The 21,469-nt window shown below is 37.8% G+C and overlaps 1 protein-coding gene across 1 annotated transcript in view; it reads left to right on the top strand.

Annotated features, from left to right (window-relative positions):
- Positions 1-21,469, top strand: part of TENM1 (teneurin transmembrane protein 1) — a 375,964-nt gene that overhangs the window by 177,585 nt on the left and 176,910 nt on the right. The window contains exons 9-11 of the mRNA XM_028522241.2: positions 11,880-12,065; positions 13,885-13,908; positions 16,524-16,670. Of these exons, the coding sequence (XP_028378042.2) occupies positions 11,880-12,065; positions 13,885-13,908; positions 16,524-16,670 (357 nt within the window). The remainder of the gene's footprint in view (positions 1-11,879; positions 12,066-13,884; positions 13,909-16,523; positions 16,671-21,469) is intronic.

The following is a 21,469-nucleotide window of genomic DNA, read 5'->3' as shown; positions in this document are numbered from 1 at the left end:
AGGTCTCTTTTGAGAAATCAGCTGACAGTCTGATGGGAACTCCTTTGTAGGTAACTGTCTTCTTTTCTCTTACTGCTTCTAAGATTCTCTCCTTAATTTTAATCTTGTGTAATGTAATTATGATGTGCCTTGGCGTGTTCCTCCTTGGGTCCAACTTTTTTGGGACTCTCTGAGCTTCCTGGACTTCCTGGAAGCCTATTTCCTTTGCCAGATTGGGGAAGTTCTCCTTCATTATTTGTTCAAATAAGTTTTCAATTTGTTCCTCTTCCTCTTCTCCTGCTGGTATCCCTATAATTTGGATGCTGGAACATTTAAAGATGTCCTGGAGGTTCCTAAGACTCTCCTCATTTTTCTGAATTCTTGTTTCTTCATTTTGTTCTGGTTGGATGTTTCTTCCTTCTGGTCCACTCCATTGATTTGAGTCCCAGTTTCCTTCCCATCACTGTTGGTTCCCTGTACATTTTCTTTTATCTCACTTAGCGTAGCCTTCATTTTTGTCATCTAATTTGCGACCAAATTCAACCAATTCTGTGACCACCCTGATTACCAGTGTTTTGAACTGTGCATCTGATAGGTTGGCTGTCTCTTCGTCGCTTAGCTGTATTTTTTCTAGAGCTTTGATCTGTTCTTTCATTTGAGCCTTTTTTTTTTTTTTTGTCTTGGGGCACCTGCTATGTATAAGGGGTGGAGCCTTAGGCATTCACCAGGGCAGGGCAACTCACGTCACTGTGTTGTGAAGCTGTACATGGGGAAGGGGTCAAGAAGGAACAATGACACTTGCTCAGCTCTCTGCCAGATTTCAGCCACTTCCCCCGCTACCCACAAGCGAAGTGGGCCCTTCTGGTGCTGATTCCATGTGGGTGGGTTTGTGTACATTCTAGGACCCCATGAGTCTCTCCAACGAACTATCCTGTGAGGCTGGGAGTTTCTTCTGCTGGCACCTCAGACTCCACAGGTGTTTTCAATCAGTGGTTTGAGGTTTTATTTCCTCAAGCTGGGGCACTGGGTTGTACAGTCTGATCTGCTCCCCCCTTTCCTCTGGTTTATCTGCGTGCGAATGTGGGGCTGTCAGGTCTACCAGCTACCCTGTGCACCAAACCCTGCTCCACAATCTTCTGCTTTGCTGGGTCTGCCAGCCACAGCTTTGCCGAGAGTCCTCTCTGCCTGGTTGCCGGACTCTGCCCCTCCTACCAGTCTGGATGAATGTATCTTCTTTAACTCCTTAGTTGTCGGACTTCCATTTAGTTCAATTTTGTGGCAGTTCTGGTTGTTTTTTGTTATTAAATTTGTTGTCCTTCTTTTGGTTTCATGAGGAGGCACAGTGTGTCTACCTACACCTCCATCTTGGCCGGAAGTCTTGTACCACTTCTTCTTTATCCATTCATCTAGTGATGGACACTTAGTTTACTTCCATATCTTGGTTGGCCACTGTGAATAATGCTGCAGTGAACATATGGATGCATATGTCTTTTCTATTTAGTGTTTTGTGTTTCTTAGGATAAATACCCAGAAGTGGAATTGCTGAGTCCTTCTTTGTCTCTTGTTATATCCTTTGTTTTAAAGTCTATATTGTCTAGTATAAGTATTTCTACCTCAGGGTGTTTTTTTTTGTTTGTTCATTTCCATTTTTATGAAATATCTTTTTTTATCTCTTAATTTTCAGTCTGTGTGTGACTTTTGATCTGAAGTGAGTCTCTTGTAGGCAGCATATGTAAGGGTATTTTTTTCTTATCCATTCAGCCAACTTACGTCTTTTGATTGGAGCATTTCATCCCTCTGCATTTGAAGTAATTGTTAATAGATATGTATTTATTGCTGTTTTATTATTCATTTGTTTTATTTTTTCTTCTTCTAAATAAAACCCTTTAACATTTCTTGTAATAGTAGTTTGGTGGTGATGAACACCTTTAGTTTTTTCTCATCTGGGAAGCTTTTTATCTGTCCTTCGATTCTAAATTATAGCTTTGCTGGGTAGAGTAATCTTGGTTGTAGGTCCTGACTTTTCATCATTTTGAATGTTTCATGCCAATCCCTTCTGTTTCTGTTGAGAAATCACCTGACAGCTTTATGGGAACTCCCTTTTGTGTAACTAGCTGCTTTCTCTTGCTGCTTTGAAGATGCTCTCTTTGTCTGTAACCTTTGTCATTTTAATTATGATGTGTCTTGGTGTGGGTCTCTTTGGGTTAATCTTGTTTGGGAAGCTCTATTCTTCCTGGAATTATACGTCTATTTCTTTAACGAGGTTAGGGAAATTTTTAGTCATTGTACTTCCAATAAGTTTTTAATTTCTTGCTTTCTCTCTTCTCCTTCTGGCACCCCCATGATGCAATTGTTGGTGTGCTTGAAGTTGTCTCAGAGGCTGCTTATACTACCCTCATGTTTGTGGAGTGTTTTTTCTTCCTGCTGTTCTTATTTGGTGTTTTCTGTTACCTTGTCTTCTAAATCTCTGATTTGATTCTCTGCTTCATCTACTCTACTGTTGATTCCCTGTCAAGTATTCTTCATATCAGTTATTGTATTCATTTCTGATTAGTGATTTTTAATGTTTTATCTCTATTTTTACGTTTCTTATCTATTTGTTGAAGTTCTTACTAAGTTTCTCTACTCTTCCTCAACATTCATTTAGCACCCTTGTAACCAGTAGTTTTTTGTTGGTTTTTTAATATATTTTATTGATAATGCTATTACAGTTGTCCCAATTTTTCCCCTTTTACCAGCCTGTGCCCAGTACCACCATTCTCTCCAGCAATCCCCAACTTAGTTTGTATTCATGGGCCATGTGTATAAGTTTTTTGGCTACTACATTTATGCTGCTCCTAACATTCCCCCTGTCTATTTTGTAACTACCAATTTGTACTTCTTAATCCCTGTACTTTTTCCCCCATTCTCCTCTTTCCCCCTCCCAGGTTATAACCCTCCATGTGATCTTCATATCTATGATTCTGTTTCTGTCCTGTTGTTTGCTTAGTTTGTTTTTTAGATTCAGTTTTTGATAGTTGTGAATTTATTGCCATTTTAATGTTCACAGTTTTGATCTTCTTTTTCTTATATAATTCCATTTAGCATTTCATGTAATAGTGGCTTGGTGATGATCAACTCCTTTAGTTTTTTTTTTTTTTTCTTCTCTGGGAGAAGAAAAAAAGCTCTTTATCTCCCTTCGATTCTAACTGATAGCTTTGCTGGATAGAGTAATCTAGGTTATAGGTCCTTGCTTTTCATCACTTTGAACACTTCTTGCCAGTCCCTTCTAGTCTGCAAAGTTTCTTTTCAGAAATAAGCTTCCCATAAGAGAACTCCTTTGTAGGTAACTCTCTGCTTTTCTCTTGCTGCTTTTAAGATTCTCTCTTTATCTTTAACCTTTGAAATTTTAATTATAATGTGTCTTAGAGTGGTCCTCTTTGGGTCCAACTTGTTTGGGACTCTGTGCTTCCCAGACTGGTATATCTATTTCCTTCACCAAATTAGGGAAGTTTTGTTTCACTATTTTTTGAAATAAGTTTTCAATTTCTTGCTCTTTCTCTTTTCTTTCTGGCACCCCTATGATTTGAATGTTGGTACAGTTGGAGATGTTTTAGAGCCTCCTTAATCTATCCTTGTTTTTTTTAATTCTTTTTTCTTCTCGCTGTTCTGACTGAATGCTTTTTTCTTCCTTATGTTCCAAATTGTTGATTCTCAGCTTCATCCCTTCCACTGTTGGTTCCCTGTAGGTTTTTCTTTATTTCACTTAATGTAACCTTTATTTATGACTGGATCTCTTTTATGTTCTTGAAGTATCCAGTGAGTTCCTTGAGCGTCCTTATAACCTGTGTTTTGAACTCTGCATCTGATAGCTTGCTTATCTCCACTTTGTTTAGTTCTTTAGCTGAAGTTTTTTGTTGTTGTTGTTCTTTAATTTGCACCATATTTCTTTGTCTTCTCAATTTGGCAGCCTCCTTGTGTTTGTTTCTGTGTATTAGGTAGAGCAGCTTTGACTCTCTGTCTTAGTAACATGGCCTATTGTATAAAAGTGCACCTGTAAGTCGTATGGGGCAGAGCATTAGGCAATCACTTGGGTGGGGCAACCTGTCACCACTCTGTGGCTGTTTTTGGGTGGGCTTAGAAAGGAGACAGTGCTGAGGCCTGACCTCTGGAATTTTGCCCGGCTTGAAGCTGTCTCCCAGCACTTACCCTATTGCCCTTCTCTTCAATTTCCTCCTGTATGCCACTGGTGCCCTTCTATCTGTTGCCTTGTTGATGAATCCCAGAGCAGGTGGGTCTACTAAAGTCCTAAGTCAGTTCCAGACCCTTATAGAGGATTCTCCTGAGAATCCTGCAGTTTCTTCTATCACCCCAACCCCCACTGGTTTTTGCAGCCAGAAATTAAGGGGACTTGTCTTTCTGGAACTCTGAGCTGGGTGGTCTGGTGTGAGACTGGGATCATGCTCCTGAAGTATCCCTTCCGATTTTTATCCACCACACATGGGTATGGGATCACCTGCTCCACATGTCCACACCTTTCCATGCATCTCCACGTTTCTGACCCTCCTGCCTGTCAAAATGATTGTCACTTATTTAAATCCTTGATTGTCAAGCTTCCATATTATTCCTTTTTCTAATGAATCTGGGTGTTTTGTAGTCTAGTTGTAATTTTTGCTATAGTTGTAAAGTGTATTTACCTATGCCTCCATCATGATTGGAAGTCATAACCAGTGTTTTGTCCTCTATATCTGGTAGATTGCTTCTGTCCATTTTGTTTAGTTCTTGTTCTGGAGTTTTGGTTATTCTTTTGTTTGGAATATGTTTCTTTGTGTCCTCATTCTGGCTGCTTCCCTATGTTTGCTTCTGTGTATTAGGTAGAGCTGCTACATCTTCTGGTCTGGTAGAATGTCCTTATATAAATGGTGCCCTATAGGGCCCAATGGAGCAGTCCCCCTGGTCACTTGAGCCGGGCACTTCATGTGAAGCCCCAGTATGGATTCTGTGTACCCTCCTGTCATAATTGAGCCTTGATTGCTGTTGGTATGTCAGTGGGAGGCATTTTCCCCCAGGCTAATCAGCTGTAAGGACTGGCAGCAACTACAGCAGAAAAGCTGCTGTATAGGGGTCAACCTCGTGAAGCAGGACTTACTTCATCAAGGTTCTGGTGCCTAATGAGTCAGGCCCTTGAGTGTATCACTCATAGAGGAAGTTGGGTGTGCTCTGGTGTGGTTTGAAACTGTCCACTAGGTGCACTGGCTCTGGGGCCTCTTGGGAAGTGCAGGCCAAGGTCTGCCACAAACTTGACCTGCCTGGGGACACTTGGCATGAACTACAAAATGATCTACAGATGGTCACTACTTGTACTAGGCTTGGAGGCTAAGCTATGAACTCAGACAAACTGCTGCTAGTGCCAGGCCTAGAGACACTTACCAAAAGGTATGGGGCTCGCTGAGACCAGATGCTGCTTGTTTGGGGTTTGTGAATCTTTGAGAGATTTTAGGAAAGTCCAAAGCAGGCTGTTTGTATTGAAAAGGGACTAGAAACAGCTTCAGTGAGTCTACAAGTTGGATGGGGTGGGGTGAGGTCTAAGGCAATCCCCAGCTTGGAGCAAAAAGTGTTATCCAGGTTGATGGAGACTCAGATATGGCACCTGTGTGTGCCTGCAGGGAAGGGGCTCAACAGAAGAGCAATGGCTTCTGCCAGCACTTCTGTTTGGGACAATGCTGCCCCTCCAGAACTTGCCTCAAAGCCAGACAATTTGGTTCCTTCCTGTATGTCCCTGGCACCTTTTGAGCTGCTGCTCCAGTTCTGGAGCCCTTGCTTGGCCCCTTAAAGGGACGCCTATGACTCAAAGCTCTCTCACTCATTCAACTATACAGGCCCTGCTGGTTTTCACAGCCAAAAGTTACGGGGACATCTCTTTCTGGCACTGGAACCCTGGGCTGAGGGGATTAACATAGGGCTGAGATCCCTTGCTTTTCATGGGGCATCTCTGCAGCTGAGATACCCATCCTGATTTTTAACCACCACAGATGGATATGGGACCTGCCCCTCATCTTTGTCTCCACCCCTCCTACTAGACTCTATGTGGTTTCTTCTGTATCTCCTTAGTTATAGGGATTGTGTTCAACTATACACCAGGTGATTCTGAATGATGACTCTTCTGTAGTTTAGTTGTAATTTTGATATGGTCATGGGAGGATGCATGTACCACATTTAACTACTCCATCATCTCGACCAGAAGCTATAACTTATTAAACATATATTTGCTTAGTATGTAGCCATCTTGCTAATTTCACATATTCTAATAATTTGTCTCAATGGTTTCTTTTTGTTGTTGGCACATAATCATACTATCTGAATAATAGTGGTATTTATTCATTCCTTATTCATTTTTATACCTTTTTCTTATATTATTGCACTGGTTAGAACCTGTAGAATTATGTTGTATAGAAATGATTAGCCCTGGCCAGTGTGGCTCAATTGGATAGAGTGTCATCCCATAGCAGGAGGGGTCACAAGTTTGATTCCCAGATGGGTCACATACCCAGGGTGCAGGCTCGATCCTCGATCTGGGCCTGTGGGAAATCACATGTTTCCCACATCAGTTTCTTTGACTCTCTGTCTTTCTCTTTTTTCCTCTCTCTAGAGGCAATGGAAAAATGCCCTCATGTTTGGATTGAAAAAAATAAATTAAAATTATAGTCATCTTTTCTCAGTTTCAATAACAAAAAAAAAATTCAACACGTCTAATAATAATGATATTTGCTGTGGGTCTTTTGTAGCTAATGTTTATCAGATTAAAGTATCTTCTAGTCTTAATTTGCTATAATTTTTTATCATGAATACATGTTTAGTATCTTATCAAATACTTATTATTTATCTATTGAGATAATCATATGCTTTTTCTCTTTTATTCCATATATGGATATTATATTTATTGATATTCAACTTTTAAAACAATTTTGCTTTCCTAAAATAAACACAAATTGGTCAATATTTTATGTCATATAATGCTAGATTTCTTATATTTTGCTTAGTATTTTTGCATCCATATTTATGAGTGAGATTGGCCTGTTTTTTTAATAATATCCTTGTCTGAATTTTATACTAAGGTTTTGCTGGCCTCGTAAAGCATATTGTAAAGTGTTTTCTCTTTTTCTGTTCTTGGAAAAGTTTATTCAAGACTGGCAGTTTTTCACATTTCAATGTTTGGTATATTTACAAGTGAAGTCATCTGTGACTGTCTGTGGGAATATTTTTCATTGTGCCGTAGGGTTCTTTAGAAACTATTCAGCTTCCTTTTTTTTTCTTGTGTTTATTACTGTAAGTTGTTCTAGGAATTTGTCCATTTCATTGAAATTTTCCAATGTATGGACAAACAATTTTGTAATATCCTCTTGTGTTGTTTTATGTCTGTAGAATGTATAGCGATGTCATCTTATCTATTCTTGATATTGGTTATTTGGGATCATGTATTTGTTCTTGATCAGGGGTATATCAGTTTTATTGGTCTGTGCAAATTATCAACTATTGCTTTCTATAGTGTATTTATTCCTATTAAATTAATTTTAGCTTTCATAATTATTCTTTTCTTCCTTTTATCCTCTTTGAGTTTACTTTGCTCTTCTAATTTTGTATAATAAAAGCTTGGGTCATCGTCAACTGATTTTTTTCTACCTTATAAATTTTTCTATAAACATGGATTGAGTTATATTGCACAAATTTTGACATGTTGTACCTTCATTCTCATTTATTTCAAAATACCTTCTAATTTTCATGATTATTTCTTCTTTGTCCTATAGTTTATTCAAAACTGTATTTCTTTTTTAAGATTTTATTTATTTATTTTTAGAGAGGGAAGGGGGAGAGAGAGAGAGAGAGAGAGAAAGAGAGAGAGAGAGAAACATCAATGTGCAGTTGCTGGGGGTTATGGCCTACAACCCAGGAATGTACCCTGGCTGGGAATCGAACCTGGGACACTTTGGTTCCCAGCCCATGCTCAATCCACTGAGCTACGCCAGCGGTAACCATACTGGTTACTTGTTACTGGTTTCAAGTTTAATTCTATACTGGGAAAAAAACATGCTATAAATAATTTAGATACTTTGAAATATGTTGAGACTTGCTTTATAGCCCAAAATATGGTCCATAGTTGTAAATGTTCCATGTGTACTTGATGGTTATTTATGACAGTGCTGGTTATATGTCAATTAGATCGAATTTGTTAATCATGTTCCTCAAAATCCATCTATTTTCTGATTTGTCTGTTCTATCAGTAAATGAAAAGATGACATTAAGGTCTCTATAATTGTAAAGTTGTCTTTCTTTCTCTTTTTAAAGATTTCATTTATTCATTGTTAGAGAGAAGGGAAGGGAAGGAGAAAGAGAGGGAGAGAAACATTAATGTGTGGTTGCCTCTCACACTTCCCCTACTGGGGACCTGGCCCACAGCCCAGGCATGTGCCCTGAATTGGGATCAAACTGGCAATCTTTGGTTCACAGCCCACGCTCAAACTGAGCTACACCGGCCAGGGTGCTTTTTCTCTTTTGTTCCTTCGATTTTTCTTCAAATATTTGGCTTGATGTTTTCTTCAATATTGAAATATCTTCACCATTATATAGTCAAATATTTTTTTCTGTACCCATAAGCATGACAAAAGCTCGGCCAGGTCTGAGTCTTCCAGCTGCCTGCAAGAAAGCTGACAGACACAGAGAGAAGAAAAGCATCCATGAATGTCAGGCTCACCTCTCTGGGTTTTCTTTGTCTCCTGGAACTTGGCCCAATAATTCTTTACTCTTTTGTGAACTCCAGTAATATCTAACAGATTTTTAAATACTTTTTGACTAGATATATTCATCAGGAAAGAACAGTAAAAATTTCTTAGGTCATCAGAAACAGAATTCTACCTTTAAATTTTTATATGCATACCTGATACAGTATCTCTTACCCTATTCCTGAATAATTCAGGCTTTAGAAATATTTCACTCAAGGCACTTCATCACACATATTATTAGGTAGTATTTTATTTCAGTGTTATTTCCTAACTCCCAAGTTTATGTTTATTATTATTATTATTATTATTATTATTGTCATTGCTTTCTTGCTATCTTTCTGGGATAGTGGATAGTTTATTAGTCTCCACCTCACTAATATTTCAGCCTTTCAAAGATCCTGTTTTCTTCAGGAGTTTCAGTCCAGTTCCCCCTGAAATGGTCCAAAGACCTCACCTCTTTTCGCTTTGTGGACATAAATAACGCAGCCCCTGGTTATTGCACATCGAGGCTGCCAGAGGGTTAATTTATATGATTACATTTTTGGCTGTTAGCAACATTTTTGCTTCTGGCACTTGAGAATTTCTGTGTTGTGATCTAAGACATGCTATTTTTAAAATTATTACATTATATTCAACATTTCTAAGGGTTTATATTGAGATGGATTAAGGATAGCCCAGTCTGCCATTTTGCTGATACTGTTCATCTAGTCCTATTACTTTTTAGGAAATCACCAGAATGATGCATTCGTGTAGGCCTAAAAAATTAATAGTTGTATAAAGCAATAAAGGACAATTTTTATCTCAAATAGTTTCAGTTAGCTCTGGCCTGATTGGGTCTGACAATTTAATTTCATATCTTAGAAAGGTGCTTTTAGTTCAGCTTTTAGTGTCTTGGGGAGGTCATTAATGGAGCATAAGTACAATCTCAGGTTCACTACAAGAATTAAAATTACAAATCCAGATTATCAAGTAGAGATTCAGAACCAAGATATAGAGAGTAGGTGCTATTTCAAGATTGACCTACTTGAACTACCATTTATTATATCAATCGCTCCTTTTTTGTATTTTCTGGGACCTGGACTTTTCTTACAACTTTGGTGGTCACGCACACAGGTTTCCGGTCACTTTTTCCATTTACCCACTCCTATCTTGCTTTACAACTACCACTTTGTCAGTACAACTCTTCCTAAAGTCATCCACAATTTTCATCTTGTTAAATCCAATGGGTACATCTCTGCCTATGTGTTACTTGATCTATCAGCAATATACAAGTAACTACTCCCTTCTTATAAAAGTGTCCCCTTTGGGCTATAGTTTTACCACAATCTCCTGGGTTTTCTTCAGTCACCCACTGCCTTCTCCCTCCCAGTCTCCTTTGATGGTTCCTCCTTTTTCCACTTTATCTTTAAATCATGGGCTACCTCAGGGCTCATTTTTGAGGCTCTTCTATTCTTTGTTCTTTAGGATATCATCCAGTCTCATGCTTTTAATATCACCTGTATGCTAATAATTGCCAATTTCATATTTCCAACTCAAGCCTCTCAAATTTCTATCTTTCTGCTTAATTGACAACTTCATTTGGCTATTAATACATTTTCTCAAAGATAATCTATTAGCTCTTTCACCCTTATTCCTTTTTATAAATATTTTATTTATTTATTTTTAGAGAAAGGGAGAGAGAAGTGGGGAGGAAGGGTGAGAAACATCAATGTGTGGTTGCATCTTGCATGCCCCCATCTGGGGACCTGGCCCACAACCCAGGCATGTGCCCTGACTGGGAATCAAAACAGCAACCTTTTTCTACCTTTATTGTTAAATGGCAGCATTATCCACCCAGTTGTTTAAGCCAAAACTTTTATTTTTCCCTTTCCTTCATTCCCCATACCCAATCATGAGGAAGAAATCCTGTCAGTTCTACCTCCAAATATATTTCAAATATGCCCAGTGGTCCTATTAAGTGTAAATATTATTACTGTCATTATGTAGTTACTTAAGCAAGGATTAAGACAGCATGTTAGTAATTTGCCTAAGGGTACACAGCTTTTATGTAGAGGAATCCTTATTTCAGATCCAGTATTCTTCCTATGAGAGCTTCACCCTCAAAGATTATTTTTGAATGAATTAGCAAATAGATCTAGATAGTAATAAAATCCATAACCATGGTTTTATCAGAGAAACATTCTCTCCTACTGAAAAATAATTCTGCTATCTATAAAGTAGAAACCTTTGTTACAAAGAAAAAGCTTTGTTACATGTAAGATGGGGTAATATTGATATCATCACATGCCAATACCTCCTAATACATAAAACCAGTTTCAAAATTTAAGACTATGGAAGACAGACAACTTGGCTTCCAGAACTCCCTCATTTTCTTTTAAGGATATATGGCCAATTATACCCAAAACCTATTGCATCTTTTTCTGTAGGCTTTTATCTCCCTTCTCCTCCTTCAGCAAAGGTATTCAGTCAAGTAAAAGGCTTGCCAAACTTGTATTTTGGCTTCTCTACTGTCATAATTTTATTAATAATCAACACTTCTCAACAAAAAGTCAAGGGAACAGAGGAGAGAACCTCAGCAGGGCCATTGTATACCGTGATGATATAAACTAAATATTTGGGTGACATTTGGAGATAAGAAGACTGTATATTTTAACCAAGCAGGAGTCATTTTAAATGCTTGAAATAAATGCAAATATTGTTAGTAGGATCAGGGAAACCAGTTGAGTATCATCATTGGCAGCTTTACCTTTTGTATATGATAAAAAAAATTAGAAAGTTATCTTTTCAATTGTAGAACCTGTCTTCCTGAATGAAGTTAGGGTACTATTTCAGTTTGTGTATTTTGCCCCCCCAACATTATTTGTGATCTTAAAGAATGTTTGGTGAAACTACTTGACTTTTTTTGGCATTAACTTCATTTCTAAGCCTTGAATGACATTATCGCTTTATGAACTTCTCCAAATCAATTTGACTTAGAGTTTATTTTATACTTCGAGACTTAATGATCTTTTTTAATGAACTTCTCTTGTGCATTCCTCAAGTGCTAGAGGTCTTTGTGACATTTTGGTAGTTCTAGTGTCTTTGGACACAGTAGATTCTACTTTTAATAAAATATTTGAGTGTATCTTCTTTGAATCCCCACAGAGCTCTGTACCCTGGAGTGTGGTAACCATGGAGTCTGCTCAAGGGGAATTTGTCAATGTGAAGAAGGCTGGGTAGGACCCACATGTGAAGAACGTTCCTGTCATTCTCACTGTGCTGAGCATGGTCAATGCAAAGATGGAAAATGTGAGTGTAGCCCTGGATGGGAAGGTGACCACTGCACAATTGGTAAGTGCCACCATACTTTAAACAAAGTAAATTAGATTAATTGAGAAAAGCAATGTAGTGAGTCAATCACCAGGCTTGTCATAGAATTTGAGGTTGAAGGAGAGAAGAAGGAGAAGGATTAGCCATAGTTTGAAAGTTTCATGAACTGGGAAGTTTCCTCTTTGGTTGATAATATCTTTTTTTGGGGGGGTGTACTATAATTTTTATTTTACTCATTTTACAGATGAAGAAACTGTCATACAGAGAAATAAAATCATTTTCCCAAGAGCAGGTAGGTAGGAAGTACTAGGGGTAGGAATGAAACCCAGACAGTGTGGCTCCAAGGGGCTGCCCTTAACCACCACATCACATTTACAGTCCCTTGATTCTGTGATCATAGACCTGAAACAATGATTTCCATTGGTTGATAGTATCTTATTTCTTGTGTCATTTCCTTTCAAGTGACTTCAGTATACCTTTTATTTTCTGCTATCAAGTACTTGGAGTTACTCAAATGAAAGATGATACATTGGAATAAAGTGTCATTAGTTAATAAGAGAAGTGCCTTTGTTGTGAAGGTAACATCCACTGCCCACTTTTCCTTTTGGAAAGTATAGGTTGTTTCAATTGAAAGCACTTAGGGGTAATTTCATTAAATAAGACTACTTTAAAAGGAGTCATTTGATATCATTAGATGCTGCTTTTAATGTATATGAGGAAGACACTCCTGACCTACCATCAATAGAACATCTGTGTTGAATTGCTTATTGGATAGCATAGAGAGTTTGTACTGAGCCATCCACCCTCTGTTATCCCTTGTCACCAATTTCACTAATTTTCAGCATGCTGCCTCTGAGATCAGTCTGTGGGTGTGAGAAAGCCTATGTAATAATCTGTCATGTGGTCTTCACACTATAAAAACCACTAATAATAATGAAGGTTTCACTTTTAAAATACTTTCTTTTTGTGGATAAAACCATCAAAGTACTTGACACATAACACATATCTGCCACAAAGTTTTCCTGCATATACAGCTAAGGAAAGTGGGTCACAGAGTCTTCCAATGGCATACCATAAACACGCAGAAAATTCAGGTATAGCAAAGGCAAGCATGGGGGTCTAGATGCCCAGTGCATTGTTTGTGGGCTTTGTGCCCCCTCTAGACTGTACTACAGCTTCCAATTTTAGGTGAAAGTATTTTGTTATAATCGTTGGAACCTGCCAAAGAAATGTATAATACAGGTTATATATATATATATATATATATATATATATATATATATATATATAATCTTAATAAACTGTGTTACTGCTCTGCTAAAGGTACAGTAAGTGTTGTTCTGTGACTGTGGAAAATATTTCAGATTCTTTAAAAAGGTGGTGAGGGGTGAGATTCAGATGCAGCTTAAGTAAATACATTCCTGCACTACAGTAAGTTTATTGCCTTCAATAAGAGGATTTAAATATTGTGATGATTACTAAAGGTGGTTACTCCAGAACTTCCTTCTAAAGATAGTGCTAATAAGAAGTTCTAGCTAGTGCTCTTTCACAAAAGTTATTACTGAAATGTAAAAATGCAGTTCTTATACTTTTAATGAAATATGACACTTTTTTAGGAAGCCTAATAGAGTTTCTTGCAGAAAAGCCATTAATATCTTTCCAACAGAAAATATGATTCCCAAACTACACAGACCAGTGTACCAACTCTTGAGCCGCAGGCATTCAGCAGTTCACAGTTTGTTGTTCTCCTTCCAGGCAACAGATGGTAAACCATTAGTATATGTTGTATAGCTTTGGTCTCCCAGAAATTCATTTAATCACTCTTTTCTCCCCTTTTTAGCTCACTACTTAGATGCCGTCCGAGGTAAGATTTTTTCCTCACTAGTTTTATAACAGAAAAACATTTTAGGAAATGTGCATGTGGGAAAGGAAGGGTTGGTGATTTCTTTTCTTCCTTTCACTTTTGGCAGTTCTAAATGTAATATTGTCAAGTTCATGCTATAATAGTCAGACTAAAAAGTAATTTGTTTTAACAACATCCAAGCCCCATTTTTGCCATAGTGTGTAATGGATGGATAAGCAGTTTTAAGAACTAGTTTTCCTTGCCTTTGGATTGTCTATGTGTGAGTGTAACACATGCAGGTAATTATGAAATTAAGTAGGTTTAGACAGACAGTTGAATTTTTCTTTAACATAACAGTATAACTCTAAGTCCATGTACAGTGTCCTTACAAGGTTAGAGGAATTATCCCTGTATAAGTACTCCATCATTCATCCCTCCAGGGATCTGCCTTTCCTGGTACCTTTCATTACCTCAGCCTCAGAAGGCTGACTACATTCCAAATGATTCCTAAATCCTTTTATCCTTTGTATATCCATGAGAATGGAACTAGATGAATGGAACAAGATATATTCCTTTCTTAAGCCTATATATTATTCATCTTATACTGCTTCTTGAGGACTCATACATATATACATCGTTATGTGCCACATTATGATGTTTCAGTCAACAACAAACCAAAATACAACAGCGGCCCCAAAAGATTTTAATGCAGCTAAAACATTCCTATCGCCTAATGACATCAAAACTGTCATAATGTCATAGCACATATATTACTCACTTAAACAAACCTACACTGCAAGCCACATAAGATTATAACACATACAATTACAGTAGTAGGCTATACAATCTAGCTTTGTGTAAGTATACTCAATGATGTCTCACAACATTGCCTAATGACACATTTCTCAGAATATATCCCCGTTATTAAGCATCTGGTGACTGTGCGCACACACACACACACACAAAACAGTTGGTCCTCCCTATCTGTGGGGTTCATATCCACAGATTCAACCAACTGCCAATTGAAAATGTAGGGTGGGGCAAAAGTAGGTTTACAGTTGTTCATATGGAAAACAATACAGTAATTAATAAATAATAATACAAGAATAAACTCTGTGTTTCATGTACTCACAACCGTAAACCTACTGTTGGCCCACCCTGTATTAGGAAACAAAAATTATAGAAAGTTGATTCCTAAATAATGCAGTATAACAACATTTACATAGGATTTACATAGTATTAGGTATTATAAGTAACCCAGAGATGATTTAAAGTACATAGGAGGATGTGCATAGTTCCCATGCAAATATAATGCCATTTTATATAAGGGACTTGAGCATCCTCAGTGTTTGGTACTGCCAGGGATCCTGGAACCAATTCTCCACAGATACCAAGGAACAAGTATATATATATACAACCTTTTGATATTTTCTAACAGCTATCTGCCATGTCATTTTAAAGATTTTTTTTCTTCCTCTGGTCTATTGATAGTTGCTTGGAAAACCATTTGAAAGGAACACTGTGTTGCATGTACAGATTTAAAAACAAAAAAAAAACTTTCTTTTTCCCTTTGTACTTATGGAATTTTCTTACAAAGAACATGAAAAAAATATATTGAAAGGACTATCTCCAGTAAAATCCAGATCTGGTCCTGTATTGCTACTGGGGAAATTTCGACAAGTTCTATGCCTTTATTACTATCTCTGTTCCTCTTCCTGCTTAGCACTTGGTATATGCACAGTTGTCCTTTGGAATAGCCTAACTCTGAATTACTGGTAGAAAGGGTAGGGTATCCCTGAGAAATGAAAAGTCTACACAGAGACCATTGCTAGTGTTTGTGGTTTATCAATGGATGGAAGTTATTTAAGTGAGCATAACAATTTTTTCTTCACTAAGTGTATCCAGTTATCCTCTAGAATTCCAAATGTCTAAATTTGGCAGGCATTAATTCTATAATCATTTGTTGAACACTTACTACAGGCATAATATTATGCTAGCTTCTGAGAGAGATACCAGATAAGTAAAAAAAAAAAATCATTCTTTAGCCCTAAGATTAATATCAATCTTACAGAAAAAACTGAATAGATATAAAGCAACTGTAGCAATTTTTATGGTACCACAAGGGCAAATGCTTAATGGTAAGGTTTGAACCATATCCCACATACCTAGGTCCTAAAGTCATACATCCCAAGGAAAAAATCCACACAGATGAGAAGTAGTTAGGGGATGTTTCTCTTCATAGAAACTGCTGCCTTTTCCCAACTTACTGGTCATGACTATATACAACACCATCCACCCAATTTTGATTAAGATGAGGAAATGCATTTTTCAAAAAGAAACACAAAACATGTTTTGTCCACCTCACAGTTTTCCTCGTATCTAAACCAGAGGTTGGGAATTGAGGTTAGCATTAATAATGCTTAATTGGCTCTCCAAGGAAAAGCACAGCAGAGTAAGGGATAACAAGTTCCCTGGGAAGTTTGGGTAAGCAAGCAAGCTCCTCTTCCATTTATTCAACACCTCATCTGAATGGAGCACAGATGATTCAATGCTTCCCTATAGGGAGATAGATACAGCAGTGTTGGTCAATCCCACTCTGATTTCTCTGTGACTGTTACTCTCTGCTGTTGTTTCAGATGGCTGCCCGGGGCTCTGCTTCGGAAATGGGCGATGTACTCTGGATCAGAATGGTTGGCACTGTGTGTGTCAGGTGGGTTGGAGTGGGACAGGCTGCAATGTTGTCATGGAAATGCTTTGTGGAGATAACTTGGACAATGATGGAGGTAAGTCATTTATAAAATATTCGTATAAGAAAGAAATAGCCCAGACTCTAGCACAGTGATAACCAGTCTGGTTGAGAGTGAAAATTAGGAATCCTTAGTATAAACAATATTGAGTTATATGAGATCATACTATTTTTTTAAATCTCAATTTATCAGTAATGCACTGTGATCAGGCAATACTCCAAACTCTTTGCATTCATTATATCTCATTTAATTCCCATACCAACACTATGAGGGGCAGGCACTATTAGGGAAAACTAATGCTTGGAATGGATAGTAAATGACATTTCCAAGGTCGCACAACTAGAAAGTAACAGAACCAAGATTCCAATTCAAGGATACATGACTTGAGAGTCTGTTTTTGTAACTACTGCAACCACAGAGCTTCCCATATCTATGACATTTACTATAAACCAAATTAAATCTGCATACCCATGTCCAAAATGTCAGATGCTACTGTAGCTTGCACTATATGGAATGTGAAATAGTTTTCTTTGTCGCTGGTTATTTAGAGATTCCTCTTGTGTCTCTACCTTTTAGTAATACTTTATATCTTTCAAAGGACACAACATCAACACAATTCACAGTAGAACTGTTATATTTAATTCAAGAACTACAAACTAAAATAAAATAAAATAAAATAAAATGAGTTGCATATGATGTTTCAAAAAGCTGTTTGTGGCCCCAACCGAGTAGCTCAGTTGGTTGGTACATCATCTCGTATACCAAAAGGTTGTGGGTTCAATTCCTGGGCAGGACACACACCTAGATTTCAGGTTTGATCCTCAGTCAGGGTGCGTATGGCAGGCAACCAATTGATGTTTCTCTCTCTCCCTGCTACCTCTCTCCAAATTAATAAGCATATCCTCAGGTGAGGATTAAAAAATACAATAAAAAGCCATATGTGGCTCTTAAGCGTCAAAGTAACCACTTCTGTGTTAGTCAAGCAAACAAAATCACCTTATACATTGAACAATTGGACATCAAAACAGCTCAAAATCACCTCTAAATGAGCCTCAAACAACAAATTCACACTTTCCTATTACTTCCTACTCAAGAAGACATAAGAATAACAGAAAACTTCCTTTCTAATTTTTGTGTATTAGCTTAAAATCAAGTAGATTATTAAATCTGACTCCTGAGTGTTCTATACTGCTTAAACAATTATATACCTTGTCATTTGAATGCAAACATGGGGTTTAAATCAGTATGGTAGCAATCATAATTCAAGCACCAAATTGGGTGTGACTTTCCTCCTTGACTTATCCTGGCTAGTAAGTTACCTTAAAAAGTTTTAAGACTTCATGAATTGTTTGTGGAAGCAACTTTGTGATTAAGAGCACAGGACTTTGGAGATAGATTTTCTGGGTTGAAATACAAGCTCTGCTATGTACTTCCTGGCTATACGATTTGGGAAAAGTTAATTCATGTGAACTATTCAAAAGATGATAAATTATACCACTCTCCCCCCTCCACTCACACACATAAACATACAATAAACTAAGGGTAACAGACCATTTTCTGACAAGATTGTTTACCACCTATCTAAATTGAAGTTTTTGTTTGGGAAGCCAGAGTGAGATTTTCAATTAAATGTTACAGTAATCAATTATTTACTTGACTTTTATGGTCCTCCAAGACTTATCTTTTCCTTCCTTTACTTCCTGATCATTATATGCTTCTTTACCTGGTGAGCCCTCTCCTCTATACTCTTCATTCTCAGTCTATCATTTAAGTCCCAACTCAAGCCATATCTCTTGTGAAACCTCTGACATCCACTGCCCCAGTCTCTTCTGGTGCTTATCACATGCACTACACAATCAAGCACTTAATTATATTCTGTCTATATGAATATGATTTTCTTGTTGAATATTAAGCATGTCCCAGAATCCATAGTTATGTGCTCAATATAATCACGAACAATATTAGGTTGCTTGTATTTGGGATTTACTCTGCACGAGGCACTATGCTGAGTCCTCTTTTGTGAATTATTTCATTAAATCCCCATGAGGTAAAACTACTATTAACACTACTTTAAAATTAGGAAACCGAGGTACAGAGAAGTTAAATAACTTGCTCAAGAATATATAGCAAGGAAATGATAGATGATAGAGCCAGGGTGTAAGCCTAGGTGGTCTGCCTCATTCCAAACAGGATTTGGGGTAGTAATAGAGATTTCTCAGGTGATATGTTGATTAAAAGGCTTTTGCTCACAAAATATATTAACACTCTATGTGGTTACAATTTCTGACTCAATTAGGGTTGAGCCAAAATAAGTTTCCTGCCTTAATATAGTGCAGCTTGATAAAAATAATTGAATATTTAATTACCAAGCATTTTTATGGCCTCAAGGTTACCTCAAGACAGGCAACATGTTTAATGAATGAATCAATTAAATATTAATGGATTATTAATTCTCAATTGGTGGTATACATAGACACAAATGGTATAGAAGATTTTGCTGAATGTGCATTGACCTCTGAATATTTCTTTAAAATTATGTATCTCATTGGGAATCAAAGACCCCATATGGGTTCAGTCTACTTTTATATTTTTTACAGATTTTATTTTTATTATATTTTTTTTCCATTACCATTTAGTCCCCTTATGCCCCCCCCACAATCACCATACTGTTGTCCATGTCCATGAGTCCTTTTTTCCTTTTTGCTCAATCCCTCCACCCCCAACCCTCCCCCACCTTAGCTGCCATCCTTTTCCTGCTCTCTGTCTATGAGCCTGTCTCTGTACAATCCCACTGCCAGCATCAGTGTATTTTTATGATTGTTTCTTTATGGAGTATGGTGTGGGGGTAGCTCCTTGAAAGTTCCAATTACCATATTTTCTCCTTTAGTAGGATTAAGATGATATTGATTGTAAATAAAGATTTGACTTTATCTTGAGATGGGAAGGTGGATTAAATAACCTCTGGAAGCCCCATGACTAAGAGTTTGGACAATAATTCCACGTTTATAATGTTTAAATATTATCCTTAAGAATATCTTAAATGTCCTTCATTTGGTATTTTCAGCTTCCAGCTATCCAGAGTAGCTGGATTCATTTAGTTTACTATAACTAATGATTAATATTTGCATACTTCTTTGCGCATGTGTGTGTGTTAATTAAATCAGAAAGTGCTAACTGAACCTTTTAGAAAAGTGTGGTCCTGATTTTTTCAATGTAATTCTTCAGAAATCTTCCCAATCAAACAAAAAACACCTTTGAGCAGTTGCTTCAAGTACCTGCTATCTGATTACTTCATATTATAGCGATACTTACAGAATGGCTGTGTTTTTTTGCATTCTAATCAGCTCTGAATACTCATTAGTATTGCTGCTACTTCCTGCAGCTTTGACTTTAGTTACACTTTGATTCAATGCATTGTGACTCTTAGTAACTAATTGGGCTGCATTGAATATGTGGGTGACACAACTGGTCTAGGAGCTCCCTAATAGCTCCTTGAAGAGTAAAAACAGAACAGAGAACAAATAACCTTGGATTTTTTAATTAATATGCAAGAAAAGGAAAGGAATCTTACATATTATATATGTATATATAATACACATTATATATATATATGAACTAATTACTATAGAAATTACAAACCTATCAGTCAAATGTCTTGACCTCATTTATCTACCATGTACATAACACTGTGCATGGAGGAGGTGACTTAACATCATGGTGACCACATTTTCATGTGTTAATCACGTGTCCTGATACAGGGTTTGAAAGATATGATAACCATGTATTTATTACATGCACATAAGAATTGACACAGGGAAAAAAGTTTAGAGATTATGTTAACTTAATCAGAATAGCTAAAACAAAGACTAGTGAGGGCAAGCCAGAACTATCAGACAAAGAATATTTTAAAGCTATGATAATTAAAACAAAGTGGTTTTGATGTATGAGTAGACAAATTAGTATAACTGAATAAAAGCTCTGGAACACACCTCAGCACAAATATAAATTTAGTATGTAATAAAACCAGCATCAAAAATTAGTGGGGAAAAGAAGCACCATGAAATAGTGCTGAGACAAATATTAAAGAAAAGAACCCGGTTCTCTGCTCGGGGCGGTGTGGGAGGCAATTAAGGTTTTCTGTCCTCCACACCCATTGGGTTTCGGCTACCAGGCCCCACAGGAGCTGTAACCCCCCATGGCTAAGGCTGAGTGAGAGACCTCTGGACCAGAAACCACTAAGGAGACAAGCTTATCTCCCTGGCAGGAGCCCTGCTTCTGCTTCTCATGCTTGGCCCCCATTGCTTGGTCGGTTAGCCAATGAAGGAACTTACCTTCTGACTTCCGGCAAGATGGAGGCATAGGTGGATGCACCGTACCTCCACGCACAACCAAGATTAGAACAACAACAATTTAGAGGCAGAATAACACCCAAAACTGACAGAGAATTTATCTGAATGGAAGTTGGACAGCCAAGAAGTTGAAGTAGACCCATTCATCCAAACTGGTAGGGCGAATGGAGAGGAGGAGCCGGGCGGGCACAGGTCGGCAGCGCACGGAGGTCAGGGAGAACTTGGCGCAAAGTCGGCACGTAAGCCATCCGGGGCGCGCAAGATCGCAGCGGCGGACCCTGAGTACGCAAGCAGCTGGCGGACCCAGTGAGGCAGCGATTGTGGACCAGGGCAGAGCTCACAACCCAGGATCCCAGAGAAGGGACTGTGATCCCAGGAGAACAGAACTACCGCCATTGTTTCCTCCTGTCCCCACTCCTGCCCCCACATATAACGTCACAATCTAGCGACTGGGGTGCCCAGCCTCGGTGAACACCTAAGGCTCCG

The sequence above is a fragment of the Phyllostomus discolor genome, chromosome X (genome assembly GCF_004126475.2).
Source record: "Phyllostomus discolor isolate MPI-MPIP mPhyDis1 chromosome X, mPhyDis1.pri.v3, whole genome shotgun sequence".
NCBI lineage: Eukaryota > Metazoa > Chordata > Mammalia > Chiroptera > Phyllostomidae > Phyllostomus > Phyllostomus discolor.
The sequence above is the reverse complement of the archived record's forward strand: the minus strand, read 5'-3'. Positions and strand labels throughout refer to the sequence as shown.